This window comes from Balaenoptera ricei, chromosome 4 (genome assembly GCF_028023285.1).
Source record: "Balaenoptera ricei isolate mBalRic1 chromosome 4, mBalRic1.hap2, whole genome shotgun sequence".
Lineage (NCBI taxonomy): Eukaryota > Metazoa > Chordata > Mammalia > Artiodactyla > Balaenopteridae > Balaenoptera > Balaenoptera ricei.
In genome coordinates, this window is record NC_082642.1 from 18882821 (window position 1) to 18906223 (window position 23403).

Sequence of the window (23403 nt, forward strand, 5' to 3'; positions counted from 1 at the left end):
GGAGATGAATTTTACCCATATTGGTTAACTACAGGAGATAGAGTATGGTATATAGGACAATTAAGAATTTTTGTTTTAAAATATTCTTTGAATAGTTTGAGATGTACTGGATAGATTGACATTTTCCCAGTGTATATAATGGAAAAGAAATTGGTTTAGATCAAGAATTCAGCAAGTAAAATTTAAGCCAAACCTATAGGTCACATGTTTCTGTGCAGGCTTACTCTCCTTTCTCAGCTTTGCTTAGAGCTGCACAATAGCCTCTCTTACCCCCTCCCCCTTTTTTTTCCATTTAAACTTTCAGAAAATGTAATATTATTTCCTGAAATAAAATAGATGACTCTATTGTAGACCACAACTTGTTAACACATGAGGATTTATTGCACTACCCCTACAGTTAAGACTTAACAAGGCATTTTGTCTGAAAGTGTAAAGCATACATTTCCCTCTATTTTGCTTGGCAGGAAATTAAGTGAATAGTTTTGTGATCCAAGAAAGAGATTCAGTTAGTTTGAGATGTTTGCTGGCATGAGGATATATTCAGGAGCACCTTGCCAAAGATTACCAGTGGCTTGCTTTTATAAATGGACATTAAAGATTCTTTGGGTAGCTGTCATTAAAATAAGGGATTTTTTTCACTTATATTCTTAGCTAGATTTTAATTTTTTTTTAAATTTTATTTATTTATTTATTTATTGGTTGCATTGGGTCTTCATTGCTGCACGCGGAGTTTCTCTAGTTGCGGTGAGCGGGGGCTACTCTTCGTTGTGGTGTGGAGCACGGGCTCTAGGCGCACGGGCTTCAGTTGTGGCATGCGGGCTCTGTAGTTGTGGCTGTGCTAGAGCACAGGCTCAGTAGTTGTGGTGCACGGACTTAGTTGCTCCACGGCATGTGGGATCTTCCTGGACCAGGGATCGAACCTGTGTCCTCTGCATTGGCAGGCGGATTCTTAACCACTTCGCCACTAGGGAAGTCCTAGATTTTAATTTTTAATGAGTATGCTTATGGCCAATTAGCCTTTGTTTTCTATTTTAGTGGTAATTTAATTTTTCCCTTTAATTTAAATTTTCTTTATTAATTTTTTCCAATGGCAAAAGTATAACATGATTGTTGCAACAGGCAAAAAAAGTCCAAACATGATTTAAGAAAAAAGTTGCTGATCTCTCCTCCCCATCTCTTTACCATCATACGGGATTCAAGGTCAACAGGCCTTGAGTGACCTCCATGTTTATACAAATATATATTCACATATGGTTTATACAAATATATATAAACATATTGTTGTGTTTATTTTGTTGATTGGTCGGTTTCTTAAAGAAAAGGGATGATGTTATATATATTATTCTATAATTTGATTTCTTCACTTTGTATCTTGGATGGTCCTCTGGATTATTAAATATTTAGTAGAGTTCCTCGGGAATTATATTTCTTTTTTTTTTTTTTTGACTTTTTATTTTATTTTATTTTATTTTTTTCACGCACACACACTGTATTTTATTTTTACAAGAGATAAACTGACACCAAGCATTGTAAATGGATGACCACAACAAAAGCAACAATGATTGCAATTACCAAACACGAAACACACTCATACTATGTCATAACATTGACATTCAGTCCAGTAATCCTCCACTGTAACAGCTCCTTTACTTTGCAGTGAAAATTGATTTGTATATTTTTTGCCTCTGAGTCCTTGTGGGATTTTTTTTTTTTTTAATTCAAACAAAGCCACAATATTATAGTCATCCTCATCAGTTCACTCAGTCCCATGGAATTAATTTTTTTTTTATCTTGATCTTTTGTTAGCACTTTTATGAATTCATCAGTTTTCCATTAGAGTTCTGAAAATGCGTATTCATTCAGTTCAGCAGTATAGTCAGTTACCAGAAACCTGTACTTGTCAAGAGTCTTTTCCATGAATTCCTTGAAGATGAAACCCTTTTATAGGAACATTTTTGCAAAAGCATCAGAGTACACCCAGAACTGTCTGTAATTGACAAAAGACTTAAAAATGACCATGGTTAAAGATTTGATGAAAGTTCATAATAATGCAATTGACAAAGAAATTTAGTTATTTCTGAGATATACATTTTAAAGTAATAACTAGAATTATGACTTATAACATTATACCAGAACATATAAGATTTTTAGAAATTTCATGTAATGTCTGAAACATTTATATTAACGTATTTCCATACAAATAAACCAAAGTTTAATATTAGTTGTTTATTTGTTTGTTTGTTTTTTTATACTGCAGGTTCTTATTAGTCATCAGTTTTATACACATCAGTGTATACATGTCTATCCCAATCGTCCAATTCAGCACACCACCATCCCCACCCCACCACGGTTTTCCCCCCTTGGTGTCCATACGTTTGTTCTCTACATCTGTGTCTCAACTTCTGCCCTGCAAACCAGTTCATCTGTAACATTTTTCTAGGTTCCAAATATCTGCGTTAATATACGATATTTGTTTTTCTCTTTCTGACTTACTTCATTCTGTATGACAGTCTCTAGATCCATCCACGTCTCAACAAATGACTCAATTTCGTTCCTTTTTATGGCTGAGTAATATTCCATTGTGTATATGTACCACAACTTCTTTGTCCATTCGTCTGTCAATGGGCATTTAGGTTGCTTCCATGACCTGGCTATTGTAAGTAGTGCTGCAATGAACATTGGGGTGCATGTGTCTTTTTGAATTATGGTTTTCTCTGGGTTATGCCCAGTAGTGGGATTGCTGGATCATATGGTAATTCTATTTTTAGTTTTTTAAGGAACCTCCATACTGTTCTCCATAGTGGTTGTAGACATTTACATTCCCACCAACAGTGCAAGAGGGTTCCCTTTTCTCCACACCCTCTCCAGCATTTGTTGTTTGTATATTTTCTGATGATGCCCATTCTAACTGGTGTGAGGTGATACCTCATTGTACTTTTGATTTGCTTTCTCTAATAATTAGTGATGTTGAGCAGCTTTTCATGTGCTTCTTGGCCATCTGTATGTCTTCTTTGGAGAAATGTCTGTTTAGGTCTTCTGCCCATTTTTGGAGTGGGTTGTTTGTTTCTTTAATATTGAGCTGCATGAGCTGTTTATATATTTTGGAGAGTAATCCTTTGTCCATTGATTCGTTTGCAAATATTTTCTCCCATTCTGAGGGTTGTCTTTTCGTCTGTTTATGGTTTCCTTTGCTGTGCAAAAGCTTTGAAGTTTCATTAGGACCCATTTGTTTATTTTTGTTTTTATTTCCATTACTCTAGGAGGTGGATCAAAAAAGATCTTGCTGTGATTTATGTCAAAGAGTGTTCTTCCTATGTTTTCCTCTAAGAGTTTGATAGTGTCTGGTCTTACATTTAGGTCTTTAATCCATTTGGAGTTAATTTTTGTGTATGGTGTTAGGGAGTGTTCTAATTTCATTCTTTTCCATGCAGCTGTCCAGTTTTCCCAGCACCACTTATTGAAGAGACTGTCTTTTCTCCATTGTATATCTTTGCCTCCTTTGTCATAGATGAGTTGACCATAGGTGCGTGGGTTTATCTCTGGGCTTTCTATCTTGTTCCATTGATCTGTGTTTCTGTTTTTGTGCCAGTACCATATTGTCTTGATTACTGTAGCTTTGTAGTATAGTCTGAAGTCAGGGAGTCTGATTCCTCCAGCTCTGTTTTTTTCCCTCAAGACTGCTTTGGCTATTCAGGGTCTTTTGTGTCTCCATACAGATTTTAAGTTGATTTGTTCTAGTTCCATAAAAAATGCCACTGGTAATTTGATAGGGATTGCATTGAATCTGTAGATTGCTTTGGGTAGTATAGTCATTTTCACAATATTGATTCTTCCAATCCAAGAATATGGTATATCTCTCCATCTGTTGGTATCATCTTTAATTTCTTTCATCAGTGTCTTATAGTTTTCTGCATACAGGTCCTTTGGTTCCCTAGGTAGGTTTATTCCTAGGTATTTTATTCTTTTTGTTGCAATGGTAAATGGGAGTGTTTCCATAATTTCTCTTTCAGATTTTTCATCATTAGTATATAGGAATGCAAGAGATTTCTGTGCATTAATTTTGTATCCTGCAACTTTACCAAATTCATTGGTTAGCTCTAGGAGTTTGCTGGTGGCATCTTTAGGATTCTCTATGTATAGTATCATGTCATCTGCAAACAGTGACAGTTTTACTTCTTCTTTTCCAGTTTGTATTCCTTTTATTTCTTTTTCTTCTCTGATTGCCGTGGCTAGGACTTCCAAAACTACGTTGAATAATAGTGGTGGGAGTGGACATCCTTGTCTCGTTCCTAATCTTAGAGGAAATGCTTTCAGTTTTTCACCATTGAGAATGATGTTTGCTGTGGGTTTGTCGTATATGGCCTTTATTATGTTGAGGTAGGTTCCCTCTATGCCCACTTTTTGGAGAGTTTTTATCATAAATGTGTGTTGAATTTTGTCAAAAGCTTTTTCTGCATCTATTGAGATGATCATATGGTTTGTATTCATCAGTTTGTTAATATGATGTATCACATTGATTGATTTGCATATATTGAAGAATCCTTACATCCCTGGGATAAATCCCACTTGATCATGGTTTATGATCCTTTTAATGTGTTGCTGGATTCTGTTTGCTAGTATTTTGTTGAGGATTTTTGCATCTATATTCATCAGTGATATTGGTCTGTAATTTTCTTTTTTGTAGTATCTTTGTGTGGTTTGGGTACCAGGGTGATGGTGGCCTCATAGAATGAGTTTGGGAGTGTTCCTTCCTCTGCAATTTTTTGGAAGAGTTTGAGAAGGACGGGTGTTAGCTCTTCTCTAAATGTTTGATAGAATTCACCTGTGAAGCCATCTGGTCCTGGACTTCTCTTCGTTGGAAGATTTTTAATCACAGTTTCAATTATATTACTTGTGATTGGTCTATTCATATTTTGTGTTTCTTCCTGGTTCAGTCTTGGAAGGTTATACCTTTCTAAGAATTTGTCCATTTCTTCCAGGTTGTCTATTTTATTGGCATAGAGTTGCTTATAGTAGTCTCTTAGGATGCTTTGTATTTCTGTGGTGTCTGTTGTAACGTCTCCTTTTTCATTTCTAATTTTATTGATTTGAGTCCTCTCCCTCTTTTTCTCGATGAGTCTGGCTAAATGTTTATCAATTTTGTTTATCTTCTCCAAGAACCAGCTTTTAGTTTTATTGATCTTTGCTATTGTTTTCTTTGTTTCTATTTCATTTGTTTCTACTCTGATCTTTATGATTTCTTTCCTTCTGCTAACTTTGGGTTTTGTTTGTTCTTCTTTCTCTAGTTCCTTTAGGTGTAAGGTTAGATTGTTTATTTGAGATTTTTCTTGTTTCTTGAGGTAGGCTTGTACTGCTATAAACTTCCCTCTTAGAACTGCTTTTGCTGCATCCCATAGGTTTTGGATTGTCGTGTTTTCATTGTCATTTGTCTCTAGGTATTTTTTGATTTCCTCTTTGATTTCTTCAGTGATCTCTTGTTTATTTAGTAACGTATTGTTTAGCCTCCATGTGTTTGTGTTTTTTACGTTTTTTCCCCTGTAATTCATTTCTAATCTCATAGCATTGTGGTCAGAAAAGATGCTTGATATGATTTCAATTTTCTTAAGTTTACCGAGGCTTGATTTGTGATCCAAGATGTAATCTATCCTGGAGAATGTTCCGTGCGCACTTGAGAGGAAAGTGTAATCTGCTGTTTTTGGATGGAATGTCCTATAAATATCAATTAGATCTCTCTGGTCTATTGTGTCATTTAAAGCTGCTGTTTCCTTATTTATTTTCATTTTGGATGATCTGTCCATTGGTGTAAGTGAGCTGTTAAAGTCCCCCACTGTTATTGTGTCACTATCAATTTCCTCTTTTATAGCTGTTAGCAGTTTCCTTATGTATTGAGGTGCTCCTTTGTTGGGTGCATATATATTTATACTTGTTATATCTTCTTCTTGGATTGATCCCTTGATCATTATGTAGTGTCCTTCCTTGTCTCTTATAATATTCTTTATATTAAAGTCTATTTTATCTGATATGAGTATAGCTACTCCAGCTTTCTTTTGATTTCCATTTGCATGGAATATCTTTTTCCATCCCCTCACTTTCAGTCTGTCTGTGTCCCTAGGTCTAAAGTGGGTCTCTTGTAGACAGCATATATACGGGTCTTGTTTTTGTATCCATTCAGCCAGTCTGTATCTTTTGGTGGGAGCATTTAATCCATTCACGTTTAAGGTAATTATCGATATGTATGTTCCTATGACCATTTTCTTAATCGTTTTGGGTTTGTTTTTGTAGATCCGTTTCTTCTTTTGTATTTCCCACTTAGAGAAGTTCCTTTAGCATTTGTTGTAGAGCTGGTTTGGTGGTGCTGAATTCTCTTAGCTTTTGCTTGTCTGTAAAGCTTTTGATTTCTCCATCGAATCTGAATGAGATCCTTGCCGGGTAGAGTAATCTTGGTTGTAGGTTCTTCCCTGTCATCACTTTAAGTATATCATGCCACTCACTTCTGGCTTGTAGAGTTTCTGCTGAGAAATCAGCTGTTAACCACATGGGAGTTCCCTTGTATGTTATTTTTTTTTTTCCCCTTGCTGCTTTCAATAAATTTTCTTTGTCTTTAATTTTTGCCAATTTGATTACTATGTGTCTCGGCGTATTTCTCCTTGGGTTTATCCTGTATGGGACTCTCTGTGCTTCCTGGACTTGGGTGGCTATTTCCTTTCCCATGTTAGGGAAGTTCTCAACTTTAATCTCTTCAAATATTTTCTCTGGTCCTTTCTCTCTCTCTCTTCTCCTTCTGGGATCCCTATAATGCGAATGTTGTTGCGTTTAATGTTGTCCCAGAGGTCTCCTAGGCTCTCTTCACTTCTTTTCATTCTTTTTTCTTTATTCTGTTCCGCAGCAGTGAATTCTACCATTTTGTCTTCCAGGTCACTTATCTGTTCTTCTGCCTCAGTTATTCTGCTATTGATTCCTTCTAGTGTAGTTTTCATTTCAGTTATTGTATTGTTCATCTCTGTTTGTTTGTTCTTTAATTCTTCTAGGTCTTTGTTAAACATTTCTTACATCTTCTCAATCTTTGCCTCCATTCTTTTTCTGAGGTCCTGGATCATCTTCACTATCATTATTCTGAATTCTTTTTCTGGAAGGTTGCTTATTTCCACTTCATTTAGTTGTTTTTCTGGGGTTTTATCTTGTTCCTTCATCTGGTACAGAGCCCTCTGCCTTTTCATCTTGTCTATCTTTCTGTGAATGTGGTTTTTGTTCCACAGGCTGCAGGATTGTAGTTCTTCTTGCTTCTGCTCTCTGCCCTCTGGTGGATGATGCTATCTAAGAGGCTTGATGGGAGGGACTGGTGGTGGGTAGAACTGACTGTTGCTCTGGTGGGAAGAGCTCAGTAAAACTTTAAACCACTTGACTGCTGATGGGTGGGGCTGGGTTCCCTCCCTGTTGGTTGTTTGGCCTGAGGCAACCCAACACTGGAGTCTATCTGGGCTCTTTGGAGGGGCTAATGACAGACTCTGGGAGGGCTTACGCCAAGGAGTACTTCCCAGAACTTCTGCTGTCAGTGTCCTTGTTCCCACGGTGAGCCACAGGCCTACCCCACCACCTCTGCAGGAGACCATCCAACACTGGCAGGTAGGTCTGGTTCAGTCTCCCCTGGGGTCACTGCTCCTTCCCCTGGGTCCCGATGTGCACACTACTTTGTGTCTGCCCTCCAAGAGTGGAGTCTCTGTTTCCCCCAGTCCTGTCGAAGTCCTGCAATCAATTCCCACTAGGCTTCAAAGTCTGATTCTCTAGGAATTCCTCCTCCCGTTGCCAGACCCCCAGGTTGGGAAGCCTGACGTAGGGCTCAGAAACTTCACTCCAGTGGGTGGACTTCTGTGGTATAAGTGTTCTCTAGTCTGTGAGTCACCCACCCAGCAGTTATGGGATTTGATTTTAGTCTGATTGCGCCCCTCCTACCGTCTCATTGTGGCTTCTCCTTTGTCTTTGGATGTGGGGTATGTTTTTTGGTGTGTTCCAGTGTCTTCCTGTCAATGATTGTCCAGCAGACAGTTGTGATTCTGGTGTTCTCACAAGAGGGAGTGAGAGCACATCCTTCTATTCCGCCATCTTGGTTCCTCCCTCGGGTATTATATTTCTAAAGGCAGAAATCACGTATAGGCAAATACACCCTCAAGTCATATGGAGTGTTTTTTTTAAACATATATGTATGATTTTGCTTAGTAGTTTGTATGTATACATGTATAATTTGCATTCTAAAAATGGGAATTCCTACTTGTTCTTCCCATTTTTTAGGTTATTGTATTTATTACTTATTTAATGCTTTTGTAGTTATTATTTCTCTACAGCCTTTTGTTGTTACTTAGTTTCTTCCTGAAGAAGACCAAAGAAGCATTCACTACATGCTTTATTTTTCTTGAGCATTATGCTTTATTTTTGTCATTGACAGATTATTTGTTAGTGACATTTTATTTCCATAGGTTTTAACAACTTCCATCAGCTATTTCAAGGTGGATTGATTCTATTGTTTGTGGTCATATATTCATAGGAATAATGGGCTTAATTAAAAGTACCCTCCCCCCCAGTCCATCTAATTCTCTAGTTCCCCCTCCTCCACCTTTTTCTCTTTCCAGTGGGGTTACATAGTTGAATTTAAGTAAATCAATGCAATTATGGCATGACTTTCTTGTAGGTACACCTCATTCTTTTTAATTGCTACACAGGTTAGGAGTTCCATTACAATGTTGAAGAGAAATGTGGGGGGAAAAAAAAGGTGAGGGGTAGATGCGGAGCAGGGAACTTTCTTTCTTTCTTTCCAAACTTTATCCTTTTCTTAATGTACTGGCTAGGACTTTCAGTATGATGTTGAATAGAACTGCTGAGAGTAGATGTATTAGTCAGGATTCTCCAAAGGGGGGAAAAAAATAATAGGGTGTGTGTGTGCGTGCATGTTTGTGTTCACACACACACACACACACACACAGATTTATTTAAGGAATTGGCTCACATAATTAGTTGGCAAACTAGAAATCCAGAGGAGCCAATAGTTTAGTTCTAGTCTTAGTCTGAAGGCCTGAGAACCAGGAGGCACCTATCATGAAGTTCCTGTTGAAGTTCTGTATGCTCAAGACCCAGGAAGAGCTGATGTTAGATAGTCAGGCAAAAATTCTTTCTTACTCTAAGTAGGACCAGTGTTTTTGTTCTATTCATTTCTTTCACTGATTGGATTACCACCACCTACTCTAAGGAGGGTAATCTGCTTTAGTCAGTCTACCATTTAAATGTTAATCTTAGCGGGGGGGGGGGGGGGGAATCACTCTCACAGAAATACCTAGAATATCTAGATGCCCCAAGGCCCAGTCAAACGGGCAAAGGAAATTAACCATCACAGTAGACATTTTTGTTTTGTTCTTAAAGAAAAGCATTTAGTCTTTCAACTTTAAGTATAATATTACCTGTAGGTTTTTTGTACATGCCTTTTATTCAAGAAATTCTCTTCTGTTTCTACTTAGCCAAGAGATTTTATCGTGAAAGGGATAGAAAAAGTTGCACTTTGTCCACTGCTTTTTCTGTATTTATTGAGGTGATTGTGTAGTTTTTATATTTTGGTCAGTTAATTTGATTGATTTTCAAAAGTTAAGACCAACCTTGCATTTCTGAAATAGGCACCACACATTGAAGATGTAGTAGCCCTTTTATATATTGCTGGATTTGATTTATTAATATTTTGTTATGAATTTTTATGTCTGTGTTCACGGGGAATATTGGTCTGCACTTTTCTTTTTGTGTAATGTCTTCCTCTGGTTTTGGAATCAGGAAAATGTTGACCTTATAAATTGAGTTGAGAAACCTTCCCCTCCTCAATTTTCTGAACAAGTTTACGTAGGATTGGTATTATTTCTTCCTTAAATATTTGGTAGGATTTACTCCAAGCCACCTGAGCCTGGAGTTTTTTTTATGGGAAGGTTTTTAATTAGAAATTTAATTTCTTTAATAGATACATAGATAGTCATATTTTCTGTTTCTTTTGTGTCAGCTTTGATAATTTTTGTCTTTGGAAGAATTTGGTTTAAGTTGATAAATTTATTGGCATTAAGTTCATAATAACCCCTCAAATTAGTTTTATGTTGCTGTGTAACAAATTACCACAAACCTAGCAGCTTAAAACAACACCTATCTATTAGCTCATATTTCTGTTGTTCAGAAGTCTAGGCATGGTGTGGCTGGGTTTTCTGCTTATGGTCTTACAGGGTTGAAATCCAGGTGTTAGTTGGGCTACATTCCTTCCTGAAGCTCTAGGGAAGAATCTGCGTCCAGGATGATTCAAGTTATTGGCCACATTCAGTTCCTTGCAGTTGTAGGCCTGAGGTTCTCCTTTGCTTGATGGCTTTTGGCTAGGGATTGCTCTCAGTTACTAGAAGCACCTTTCAGGTCCTAGCTCTGTGGCTCTCTCTATTTTCAACTCTAGAAACAGAGAACTTCTTAAGCATTAAATCCTTTTTTTGCTTTGAATCTCTTGCCAGAAGATCCTGGTCCCTTTTAAGGGCTCACCAGTGGGTCAGGCCCAGGAAGGATAATCTCCCTTTCTTTTGTTTTGTTTTGGCCATGCTGCTCAGCATGTGGGAACTTAGTTCCCAGACCAGGGATCAAACTGGCGCTCCCTGCAGTGGAAGCATAGAGTCTTAACCGCTGGACTGCCAGGGAAATCCCTCCCTTCCTTAAAGGACCCTATGTCATATAGTAAAACGTAATCACAGTAGTGAAATCCATTGTAATGGCAGTCCCAGAGACTGGGACTGTAGTGAAATCCACTGTAATGGCAGTCTTACTGGGCACATGATTCTCTGGAGTCTGTAATGAAATCCTAGGTGTTCAGTGAAGATTCACTACTGTGCCTGGCTGGCATTTGAATGTCTTTCACTGTTAAAATGCTTAGAATTCTGTAGTATACAGCTTCCTGGTTGATCTTTTCCCCGCCTCGTGGCATTTCCCTTTTCAGGTCTGCATCTTAATATTCAGGAGAAGCCTTAAATCAGTGCTGCTCAAAATCTAGAAGATGGTATTAGTGCAGATATAGAGAACTCAGAAAGCCCTCTAATTATAGCACTAGTTGGAATGGGTTCTTCTAACTCTCAGAGAGAGTGGGGATCTCCCCATTTTTTCCCTCTCTTTTTTGTTTTCTGTTCTTTTCTCTGTTCTCATTTGCCCTAGTCTCCCAAGAAGTCCTGTGGCGGCAGTAACAGAGCAGCAGTGGCAGAAGCAACAGTATTGGGGACAGGCCTAAAATGCAGAGTTGAACCTTCCTCTTTGACTAGAGGAGTTGTAGCCCTAAGAGAATGGGACATATCCTGATTGGCCTCCCTCCTTTCCCTTTCTGTCCTTCTCTTTTTGGAGTAGTTGTAGGAAATGTGGATGAATAAAGCCTCAGTTTTCTGGCTAGGTGACAAGAGGAGGGGAGCCCCAGGCAACCAAAAAATACTTGGATGGGGCTTCCCTGGTGGCGCAGTGGTTGAGAATCTGCCTGCCGATGCAGGGGACACGGGTTTGAGCCCTGGTCCGGGAAGATCCCACTTGCCGCGGAGCAGCTGGGCCTGTAAGCCACAATTACTGAGCCTGCGCGTCTGGAGCCTGTGCTCCGCAACGAGAGGCCGCGACAGTGAGAGGCCCGCGCACCGCGATGAAGAGTGGCCCCCGCTCGCCGCAACTGGAGAAAGCCCTTGCACAGAAACGAAGACCCAACACAGCCAAAAATAAAATAAGTAAATTAATTAATTAAAAAAAAATACTTGGATGATTTCAGAGTGGGACGAGCTCAGGAAACTTCTAGGTTTATTCCTGAGCTGTACATATATGGATCAGCGTCATAACTGCCTATATACTTTGAGAACTGAACTGTGGCCTAAACCACCACCCAGGTCTCAGACTAGTCAGTGTATGGTGCACATGCAGGACAGATCCAGATAGCCCTGCAAAGGATTTGAAAACTGAACTGGTATTGGAACCACAACTCACAGAAGGTTTGTTGGAACTTGCAGCCAGAACCTAACCATTGTCTCCTAAAACAAACATCAACATTCTCTGTAGAATATAAACAAAACCGAGAGTCTTATAACATAATAGTCAAAATGTGTAGGATATATTTCAAAATTAATTGGCATGTAAAGAACCAGGAAAACCTCAAGTTGTATGGACCATGAGAATCAACAGGCATCAGTGCTGAGATGACATAGATGTTGGAATTAATTCAGAAAGTTGTTAAAGTAGTTATTATACAAATGCTCTAACAACTAAGGGCAAAACACAAACAATGAAAAGGAATGGAAAAATAGAAAGTCTCAACCAAGATATACAGTTGTCCATCAGTATCTGCAGGGGTTTGGTTCCAGGACCCCCAGAGGACACCAAAAGCCACAGAAGTTCAAGTAAGTTCCTTATATAAAATGGCATAGTATTCTTATACAACCTATGCACATCCTGTACTTTATTATTATTATTTTTTTTTTTTTTAACTTTTGGGTTTGTTTGTTTATTTATTTATTTATTTATTTATTTGTGGCTGTGTTGGGTCTTCATTTCTGTGCGAGGGCTTTCTCTAGTTGCGGCAGGCGGGGGCCACTCTTCATCGCGGTGCGCGGGCCTCTCACTATCGCGGCCTCTCTTGTTGCGGAGCACAGGCTCCAGACGCGCAGGCTCAGTAAATTGTGGCTCACGGGCCTAGTTGCTCTGTGGCATGTGGGATCTTCCCAGACCAGGGCTCGAACCCGTGTCCCCTGCATTGGCAGGCAGATTCTCAGCCACTGTGCCACCAGGGAAGCCCCATATTATTATTATTTTTAAAATTAATTAACTTATTTTATTTTTGGCTGCATTGGGTCTTCATTGCTGCACGTGGGCTTTCTCTAGTTGTGGTGAGCGGGGGCTACTCTTCGTTGCGGTGCGTGTGCTTCTCATTGAGGTGGCTTTTCTTGTTGCGGAACACGGGCTCTAGGTGTGCGGGCTTCAGTAGTTGTGGCACATGGGCTCTAGAGCGCAGGCTCAATAGTTGTGGCGCACAGGCTCAGTTGCTCCGCGTCATGTGGGATCCTCCGAGGCCAGGGCTTGAACCCATGTCCCCTGCATTGGCAGGCAGATTCCCAATCACTGAGCCACCAGGGAAGCCCCACATCCTGTACTTTAAATCATCTGTAGATTACTTGTAATACCCAGTACAATGTAAATGCTACGTAAATAGTTACTGGAGTGCAGCAAATTCAAGTTTTTCTTTTTATCACTTTCTGGAAGTTTTTTTCCGAAATATTTTTGATCAGTGGTTGGTTTAATCTGTGGTTGCAGAACCTGTGGATAAGGAGGGCCAGCTAATTAAAAAACTCTGGGGAAAAAAAAACCCTCAATGGACTCAATAATGGAAGTAGTGTGAAAGGAAAGAGTAGTGAACTTGAAGATTAATCAATAAAATTTTCTAGTTTGAACGGAGAGAAAAATGGTTGGAGGAGAAAAAACTTCACAGAGTCTCAGATACCTGTATGACAATATCAGAAGGTCTAACACGTGTGTAATCTGCATCTCAAAAGGAAAAGGGAAGGAATGAAGCTGAGAAAAACTAAACTAAAGAAATCATCACTGGGAGCTTTCCAAAGTTGGCAAAAGACATAAATATAACATGTTTAAGAAGCCCAACGAACCCTAAGCATGATAAACCCAGAGAATTCCAAGCTCAGATATATTCCATATCAAAAATCATAACTTGGCTCTTCCTAGTTAAAAATCATAACGCCTCATAAGCCTAGTTACATGGCTCTCACCACTCCTAACCTGTTAAAATAGATATAACCTCAGGAAAGAAAAAACTATCTTAATCTTTTTGTCTTCTTATTTCAGTACCTAGAACACTCAATAAATATTTGTGCAATGAATGAATACATTTTAATGTAACTGTCTCTAACATCTTTATATCCTTAGTTAAAGGTAGCACAGGACTCCTCCCACTAAGCCAGAACAAACCTGCCTTTTTATTGTGATATACTTCATGAAACCCTGGGAATTTCAGCCTATTCATGTTACTGATCTTTTTTTGGGTTCTAATATCAGAAGGGTAAATGTAGTGGATTTTGGCCATATCGTCGAACAAGAAGGAAATTAGGTGTTGATGTTGGGAAAAAGTTTCATATCTTGGCCAACACAACATTTTTAATTGGTGAGTTCAGGAGTGCGGTCTCTGCAGGCTTGGCACACCCTTGCTGTAGCACTGTGGAACGTCCTTTACATAACAAAGCCTGCCTTCTCTCCGTCTCCAAGTATTCTGGGACTTGTGAAAAAGTGTCTCTTTGGAAGCTTACTGAAGTTGGACAGTGAAACATGTGACTGTAATTAAACTTGATGGTCCTTTAAAATTCTCAACTTTTCAGAGCCTGAAGGTGATTCAGACAAAGCATCAGGAAATGTGACAATTTTGACAAAATTTCACATGATATAAATTTAGAGAATGGTTTTTCTTACTGCTTTTTCTGAAAACAAAAACCTTTTTTAATGTCTTCTACTATGGGAAATTCTAAGCTCAGAAAACACAAATTTTTTCACTTTATTTTAAATGTAGATAATTTTTTCTTCTCTTGTTTGTTTTTAACCATGTATGAACTTCAATTATTTTAGTGAATTACCAGGAGATTTCTCAATCAGACATAGTCCTAATGACTTGGTCTTAAGTATATCACACTTTGACTATTAGAGAATGATTGATATTTCAACAGTTTTCTTCAGAATGTGCAGGGTCATTTTTGTTTATTGTTACCACACCCAAGTTAGATTCATTCTTTATTGTTATTCTTTTCCACACCACACCCTTGGCTGTTGCTGTTTACAGCTAGTATAGGACTTTGCTAGGTCATTATACTTGAGTGCTTTTTTGAGCTTTGTATCCAACTGATCCATAATTTTACTGTGTTCCATATATCTGAATTTTGCCAGAAGTTGGTTGATAGAACTATAACCAGCATTTTTTGTTTTGGTTTTTTAAGTATTAACATTTATTGAGTACTTATAATGTAGTGGGCTCATTTGTTTTTATTTCTCAAAAACTCAAAAACCAAGAGACGCAAACGTTTTTAAGCTCAGCAATTTATTTTAAGTAGCTTGTTTTTATCACAAAAACGTGGAAAAATATTTATTTTTAAACTTGTGATTTTTCTGGATAAACTATGTATTCTGTATACAAAAGGTGATAAATTCATAAGTCTTTAATGTCACTGAGAGTAAGAATTGAATATCATTTTTATTCTGAAATGCCTATCTTCCATCCTATCATACGAAAGTTTTATGTATGTTTTGTTTTATTTATGATTTATCTACTCTCATTTCACAAAATGGTTTGAGGTAAGCTCGCTTGCGTGTCCCCCCACACACACACACCCAGTCTCTCATATATACACAAAAAAATATACAAAGTGTGACTTTTTAAAAAATAATCGAGGATATTTAATAGTTGAAAAAGCCAAGAGCAAGATTTGCAGTAGGTAGTTATATAATAGGATCCTGTATAACTGCTTGATGTGGACTACCGATTTCACTCTCTGCTGGCAATATAGGTAGTAGCCAAAGCAAAGGAAACATGATCAGTTATAATATTTAGAATCTCTTGAGATAAAAATAATCTAGTTATTCATATGGTTGTAGTTCATCCTTATGTTGGAAATGGAGAGATGTTTAGCAGTTCCTTATGAAGGAGACACAGTGGGTGATAAAGTGCGCACCAAAATCCCTGCCAACATCATTAGAGTGGGTAAAATAATGTTTCACATATCTGTCTCTTATAATATCTTTCACTGGGTAGACTTAAAATATAATATTGACAGTGCAATTCAGAAAAAATCATTCTGTGTGATACCAAAGTCATTCTGTGTAATTCAGTCTAAGTACCGTACTCAACCATGTGAGTATTTAGTTGAATGGTAATATTTGGACTTTCCGAAGAAATAAATATATTGCATGACTTTATGGAAGTTCCGTATATGTATTTTTACTCAAAAATGGGTTTTGGATAAAGATTAGGCAGTAGAGACTTTGTTGTGGCCATTTAAGCTCAGATATATATATATATCTGATATTGATTATTGATATATGTATATAAGATCAAAGCCTAGAGTGGAATTAAAGTAGTCTTATAGACATGAAGTTCTTACGTGAGGTTTACATATGAATAGATGACAACCCCATCCCATCAGCCGTACACCTTTACATGGAGATCTGTGGAGTGTCAGGTGTCTATGAATTAACCTGCATTTTTCAGGAAGAAAATACACTTTAAGCCTTCTACTTCATGTAACATACACCCTATCCTCAATCTGCCCCACCCACATGACTTCAGAATTTAGTAACAATGATCTATCTGTAGTTGGTAAGTATTGGATTCTGATTTTTATAGTCGGTACATAATTTGGTCTTCCTCATTACTTGTTTTCCTTATAAATAATAGTTGTTTAGTATTTTATTGCCCTAATGTTTCATAACTTCTAAATAGAGTAGATTGACAGATAGGACATATCCTTCAGAACATGTCATCTTCAAGTAATAGACAACCTGACAAAACAAGTAGCTTAAATAGGGCTTTCAGAGGAGAGTAACTCTGTGGAAGTTCTCAGCAGTGAAGGAAAGGCAAGAAATAGTTCTTGTAGTGATGAAAGAATAATTTTACGTTTGGCTTTGGTCGGTCATGGTGCTGGTCTGCCCAATAATATTTGGCATGGAGGAGAGGCAGGTAATCAAGTTTATCCAGGACATGGGCCTCAGATGAGTATGCCAAAGGAGAGACAGGCACTGGCAGAGGGTTTTGTTGAGGGTGAAGGCAAACAAAGCTAATGGAGAAATGGGGAGGTGTTGATTATTGAAATGGAGGCCTTAGTGAGGGCAGGGAAGTGTTCCTTTGGGAGTGTTGGAGTGAGTTGGAAGGTGAGATAGTTGGAGAGTAAGATGTAGGAATTATTGATTTGGAGGTGCTAGGGTGTGGTAAAGTCAAATTCAGGGTGTGATCGTGGATTGTGTGGCTGAAGGGAGTGAGAGAAAGTACTGTGGAGATTTTGATGGCAAGGTCCTTAGAGGTCAGATGGATTGTTTGCTTCAGGCATGTGGACCCTGCCTCAATACCTCTTAGTGGTTTACCTCTTGCTGATATTCTTCAGATCTTGGAAAACAATAACTAATATCTTCTTTGTAAGAAAATTGAAAAAACTGTACTACCTTTGCTTATGGTTCTCAAGCCTTTGCTTCCAGCCCAGATATCTATTCAGTTCCATTCTCTGTTTTCACATGGTACATACACATTTTTAAAGCCAACTTATGTTTAACTTCCCCATCTCATTCTCTTCCCCCCGAGACTGCCGTTCCTCTTATATTTGGTAAGGCAGCTAGAGTTGCCCTTCCCCCTTACCTACCATCGATAATCAATTGATCACATAGTGTTGATCCTACTTCGTTAATATTCTTTACTATGTATTTCTTCCTCTTTTCCTTCCAGACCTTTTCATAGCCAGGCCTTTACTGTCTCTCCCTGAATTACAACAACAGCCTCCTCACTGCTCTCCTTGCCTCTATTTTCACACCTTTCCTTATGCCCAAGCATCTCTACCCCCTGAAGACAAAGTAGTCCTTTAACTGTTTAAGTTGTATTCTGCTTGGTGGTCTTAAGTGGCACGGACTTTGCTGCTAGCCTCTCCAACTCGGGCACCTGCCACGGTCCTCATGTGCATCTAGCTGTACTAGGCTGTTTTTTGGTTCTTCAGGCATGCCAGGGGAGTTTGTCTTTGCACAGACAGTAGGTTTCTCCGTTTTTTTCCTCTGCCTGTTGAACTCCTTTTGATATAATGTTTGGTACAACAGTGGTGGAACCTTTCTTAACCTCCTGATAAATTAAGACCTCCCATCCATTGCCTGTCTTCCTGAGGTATATTAGAAAGGAATAGAAAACTTAGAAATCCAGGTTTGGTGCACTCTCTCTTCCTACCTTTCATATAATTTTACTAACACTAAATGCCATTTATTGAGCATTTCATGATGGGACCATTTCTTAATTGCTTAGGAGAAAGTATTGTTTTATAGTTCTTATAGTATAGTTCTTACAGGCAACTAAAATTTTCTTTACAGAATAAAGTAATTATGAAAATGAGAAATTGTGTTTCAGTGTGCTTTTGCTTATTCCTATTCTGTCTTGGCTGTTAAAAATAGTAGTCTTGTCAGGTTCTCATAGTTTAGATACTTTGAGGATAGCATAAAGATAGACACAAAGGTTTCCTAAAAGTACTGTTACGTAAATCCTTCTTTGTAATTATCCATATTTTGTTTTTCACAAACTAAAAATGAAAGCCCTCAGACTTCTTTGCCTAATTTCAGGATACACGAAATATTATTTAAGGTAGTATAGAGCCATGGACTTAAACGAAGGTTGGTTAAGGCTACGGCTACTAAATCTTGAAACTAGTGGTTTAAAAACAAGGAGAGAAATCTGAATGGTTGTTTTAAAAAAGTAATACCAAAAAAAATCATTTCCATTTTCATGCATACCTTCATTAAATTTAATGAGTTTTGGATTGATCGTGTGCATTTGGTGTTACATTGGTGTTTAGGATCTTAAATTTAGAGCATCTGTCTATTTTATGTGATACTTTCTAGAATATTAATCTTAAAATATTTTAAAGATAAAATTATAGATTCCATATATAAGTGATATCATATTTGTCTTCCTCTTTCTGGCGTACTTCACTTAGTATGATAATCTCTAGGTCCATCCATGTTGCAAATGACATTATTTGATTCTTCTTTATGGCTGAGTAATATTCCATTGTGTATGTATGTACCACATCTTTTTTATCCATTCATTTGTCCATGGACATTTAGGTTGTCCAAGATACAAATGAACTTATTTACAAAACAGAAAGAGTCTTACAGGCATAGGAAACAAACTTATGGTTACTAGGGGAAAGGGGGGTGTAAATTAGGAGGCTGGGATTAGCACATACACACTACTGTATATAAAGTAGATAAACGGCAAGGACTGTATAGCACAGGGAACTGTACTCAATATTTTGTAATAACCTATAAGGGAAAAGAATCTGAAAAAGAATTATATATATTATAACATATATAATATATATATTCAGTTATATATAACTGAATCACTGTGTTGTACACCTGAAACTAACATGACATTGTAAATCAACTGTATTTCAATTAAAAAAAAAGATACTGTATATATGTCGATGCTACTCTCACTTCACCCCAGCTTCCCCCTCCCCACCTGTGTCCTCAAGTCCATTCTCTACATCTACGTCTTTATTCCTGCCTTGCCACTAAGTTCATCAGTACGATTTTTTTTTTTAGATTCCATATATATGTGTTAGCATATGGTATTTGTTTTTCTTTCTGACTTACTTCACTCTGTATGACAGACTCTAGGTCCATCCACCTCACTACAAATAACTCAATTTCGTTTCTTTTTATGGCTGAGTAATATTCCATTGTATATATGTGCCACATCTTCTTTATCTGTTCATCTGTCAGTGGACATTTAGGTTGGTTCCATGTCCTGGCTATTGTAAATAGTGCTGCAATACACTACCGAATGTAAAATAGATAGCTAGTGGGAAGCAGCAGCATAGCACAGGGAGATCAGCTCGGTGCTTTGCGATGACCTGAAGAGGGTGGGAGGGAGGCTCAAGAGGGAGGGGATATGGGGATATATGTATGCATATGGCTGATTCACTTTGTTGTACAACAGAAACCAACACAATATTGTGAAGCAATTATACTCCAGTAAAGATCTATTAAAAAAAAATCCTGTGCCATACATTCAGTCACCAAGAAAAAAGAAAGATGAAATTATGAAATATAATCCAAGATCACTTAAGAGAATGACAAAACACCAATATTCTTGGTATCCTACTATAAACTACTTTTATTTGTATTCTTCTCTGCACACTGTCAAAATGTGAATATGCTTTTAATGAGTATATATAGTATTTATTATTTTATTTTTCATTTAAGATTATATCATAAATCATTTCCTCCTTGTATACAGTGTAGGCTTCATGATGGATTGAATGTAGGAGACATAGAGTGTCTAAGCTGTTGATGCTATTCTCATTAAGATTAGTTAGGTTCTAGGGAAGTTTTTTGTTTTTGTTTCTTTGTTTTTTTGAGTTTGATATGGGAGAGACTTACATAGGTTCATTGCCTCCTGGGGAGGAAGATTATTTTTCAATGTAGAGGAGCAAAGGAGAAAGGTCTAAGTACTTGGGAAGTTGGAGCAAGATGGAACCAGGGGCCTTGAGCAGAAGGAATACCCCTTTTCCTGTGAAGTTGAGGGGAATCAGCTGTGTATTCAGATAAAAATTCCTGGTGGCCTGAGAGTTTACTGAAAGTGTTTGTAGTAATCCTTTGTAACTCCTATACTTTAATCTTTAAATCTATCTGTATTTGGAGTAAATAATCAATTTTCTTCTTTTTCTTCTTTTTGTTTTAATATTTATTTATTTATTTGGCTGCACCAGGTCTTAGTTGCGGCACATGGGAATCTTCCTTGCGGCATGTGGGATCTTTTTAGTTTCTGCATCCAGGATCTTTTAGTTGCGGCTTGCGGGCTCTTAGTTGCGGCATGCAGGATTTAATTCCCTGACCAGAGATCGAATCCGGGCCCCCTGCATTGGGAGCTCGGAGTCTTAACCCCTGGACCACTAGGGAAGTCCTTCAGTTTTCTTCCTTTAGTTTAAAAATGTTTTTAAAGGAAAATTCAAACATACACAAAAATAGAAGAGTGTAATCGACTTCCATGAACTAATCACCCAGCTTCAATGATTATTCTGATAGCTTTTTAAAGATTTTTCTTTTTAATTTGCTTTTCTGTGATTTTAAAATATTTAACCATTAATCCATCTCTTTATTTTGCAGGAGTTAGATAAATGAGTACTATTTATTAAAGTAAGCTGTCCTTTCCTTGTCACATTATGAAGAGTGTAGTCTACTAACCTATAGTTTTATTTATGCCAGTACAGCATCATTTTAATTATTTTATAGGTTAAAACTCATACTTGTAATATATTATAAATATTTGTAATAATTTTAAAAATTAAAGGTATTATCAACATTTAAAATTTTATGTTACTATAGAATATGTTTTAATATCTAGACATTTTTTGGTATCTACCTTTTCAAAATTATGACAGTAACTCTTTTAACAAGTCAAAATTCTTATTGATAAGCTTTTTTAAAAAAATAAATTTATTTATTTTATTTTATTTATGTTTGGCCGCGTTGGGTCTTTGTTGCTGCATGCGGGCTTTCTCTAGTTGCGGCAAGTGGGGGCTACTCTTCGTTGCGATGCGCAGGCTTCTCATTACAGTGGCTTCTCTTGTTGCAGAGCATGGGCTCTAGGCTTGCGGGCTTCAGTAGTTGTGGCACGAGGGCTCAGTAGTTGTGGCTCGCGGGCTCTAGAGCGCAGGCTCAGTAGTTGTGGCGAACGGGCTTAGTTGCTCCACAGCATGTGGGATCTTCCCGGACCAGGGCTTGAACCTGTGTCCCCTGCATTGGCAGGCGGATTCTTAACCACTGTGCCACCAGGGAAGTCTGATAAGCTTTTTTAAACTAATGAAAGACAAACCTAAATAATTCCACATATGCATTTATTTCATCCGTAAATATTTATTGAGTACTACTGTGTGCTGATGTCACATCTGAATTAATTGATTAAAAAAAGTTTCATCTTAAAGTATTTCATTTTGTTTTTTGTTTTTTTTTCTTTTGGCTGTGCCTTACAGCTTGCAGGATCTTCTTTCCCTGACCAGGGATCGAACCCATGCTCCCTGCAGTGGAAGCATGGAGCCCTAACCACTGGACCATCAAGGAATTCCCAGTCTCTGTGTTTTAGTACTGTTTTTAGTTCTACTTTTACCACTCAGTTTTAAATCAGAGATAATCATGTGTTGTTTTAAAAAAACTATATAAATGACTGAACAAAATTTTCTGGGACATTTTACCTGTTTCCTGCATCACTCTGGACCTGAGTCTTTAGGAGAAAAATGAAAGACAGTAGTGTGTAGGATAATCATAAATATGGTTAGATAACTTTAAGTTGACTTTTATACTGACCAATTCATAAATTATTTGGAAGTAGAAGGAGACCTTGGAGACATTTTATCCACCCCTTCTTTCCCAACTATACAGATAACTAAGACAAGGCCCCAAGTAAATGAAGTGAGTGGAAGTAAGCATATGATAGTAGTTTTTATATTTATGGTCTTGGTTTCTTTAGACCCATTTATACCATTGAGACCTTTGGCATTTTTTAGCTGGTCTGCTTAGTAAGTGAAAAATAGGTTATACTAACAGTGTGGTGAATTATATGCTGATGGATTATAGTCTAATGGTTCTGTGGACGAATAGGCTTTCCTAGAGTTTGTCTGCCTCTGCCAGTATGTGTTTCTTCATTCTCCCAAATAAAGGTGTTTTAGTGGTGCAGTATTCATGATTCTGTATTTGTTTTTGTCTCCATCATTACAGGTTCATGTCAGGGCTGGCCTTTTTCATGGTACCGAACTCCTGTGTAAAACCGTTGTAAGCTCAGAGATATCGGGGAAAAATGATCATATTTGGAATGAACCACTGGAATTTGATATCAATACTTGTGACCTGCCACGAATGGCTCGATTATGTTTCGCTGTTTATGCAGTTTTGGATAAAGTGAAAACGAAGAAATCAACTAAAGCTATTAATCCCTCTAAATATCAGACCATCAGGAAATCTGGAAAAGTGGTAATTATATACTAACTTCTGAAAATTTTTTATAATGGACTAATAATAACATAATGGAATAATTTAAAAACTTTGAAATAATAGAGTAATATAAATGAAATTATGTCATATAACTTTTGTCCCTAAGAACTGATTTCTAAAAAAGACAGTAAGTCTCCATTTTATGTCCTTTTCATTTTTCTTTTGGCAACTTTTAGTGTATGTCATACTGTAAGTGTTCTATTATAAATGTAATCCTTTTTAGAAAATAGTTTAAAAAGAATGAAGAGATTTAAAATATTACAGGTCCACAGTCCTTTAACTGAAGTTTCAGGTGCCAGATATGTTTGAGAATTCAAAATTTTATGCATTTTAGAAAGCTCATAGATCACTCAACACACCTTGTAGGGTCTGGGACACAACTCTGTAATCAAACACATCAGTTTCTAGCAGTGAAATATATGAATATTCACACTAAATGAGACAAATGAAGGCTGTCATTTAGCTTCATGTTATTTCTGGTCATGTTTTACTGTTATATGAGTTATGAACAAACCTTTAGTTGTCAGAGTATCTTGGACTTTGAAATTGTGGATAAAAGATGGTGAACGTGTTCTTATGTTCTCATCTTCCATTTCATAT

General features: G+C 37.5%; 1 protein-coding gene across 3 annotated transcripts in view; it reads left to right on the forward strand.

Annotated features, from left to right (window-relative positions):
- PIK3CB (phosphatidylinositol-4,5-bisphosphate 3-kinase catalytic subunit beta) overlaps nt 1–23403 on the forward strand; it is a 200599-nt gene that overhangs the window by 114102 nt on the left and 63094 nt on the right. For all 3 annotated transcript variants that reach the window (XM_059920222.1, XM_059920224.1, XM_059920223.1), the window contains one exon: nt 22531–22782. In XM_059920222.1, the coding sequence (XP_059776205.1) occupies nt 22531–22782 (252 nt within the window). The remainder of the gene's footprint in view (nt 1–22530; nt 22783–23403) is intronic.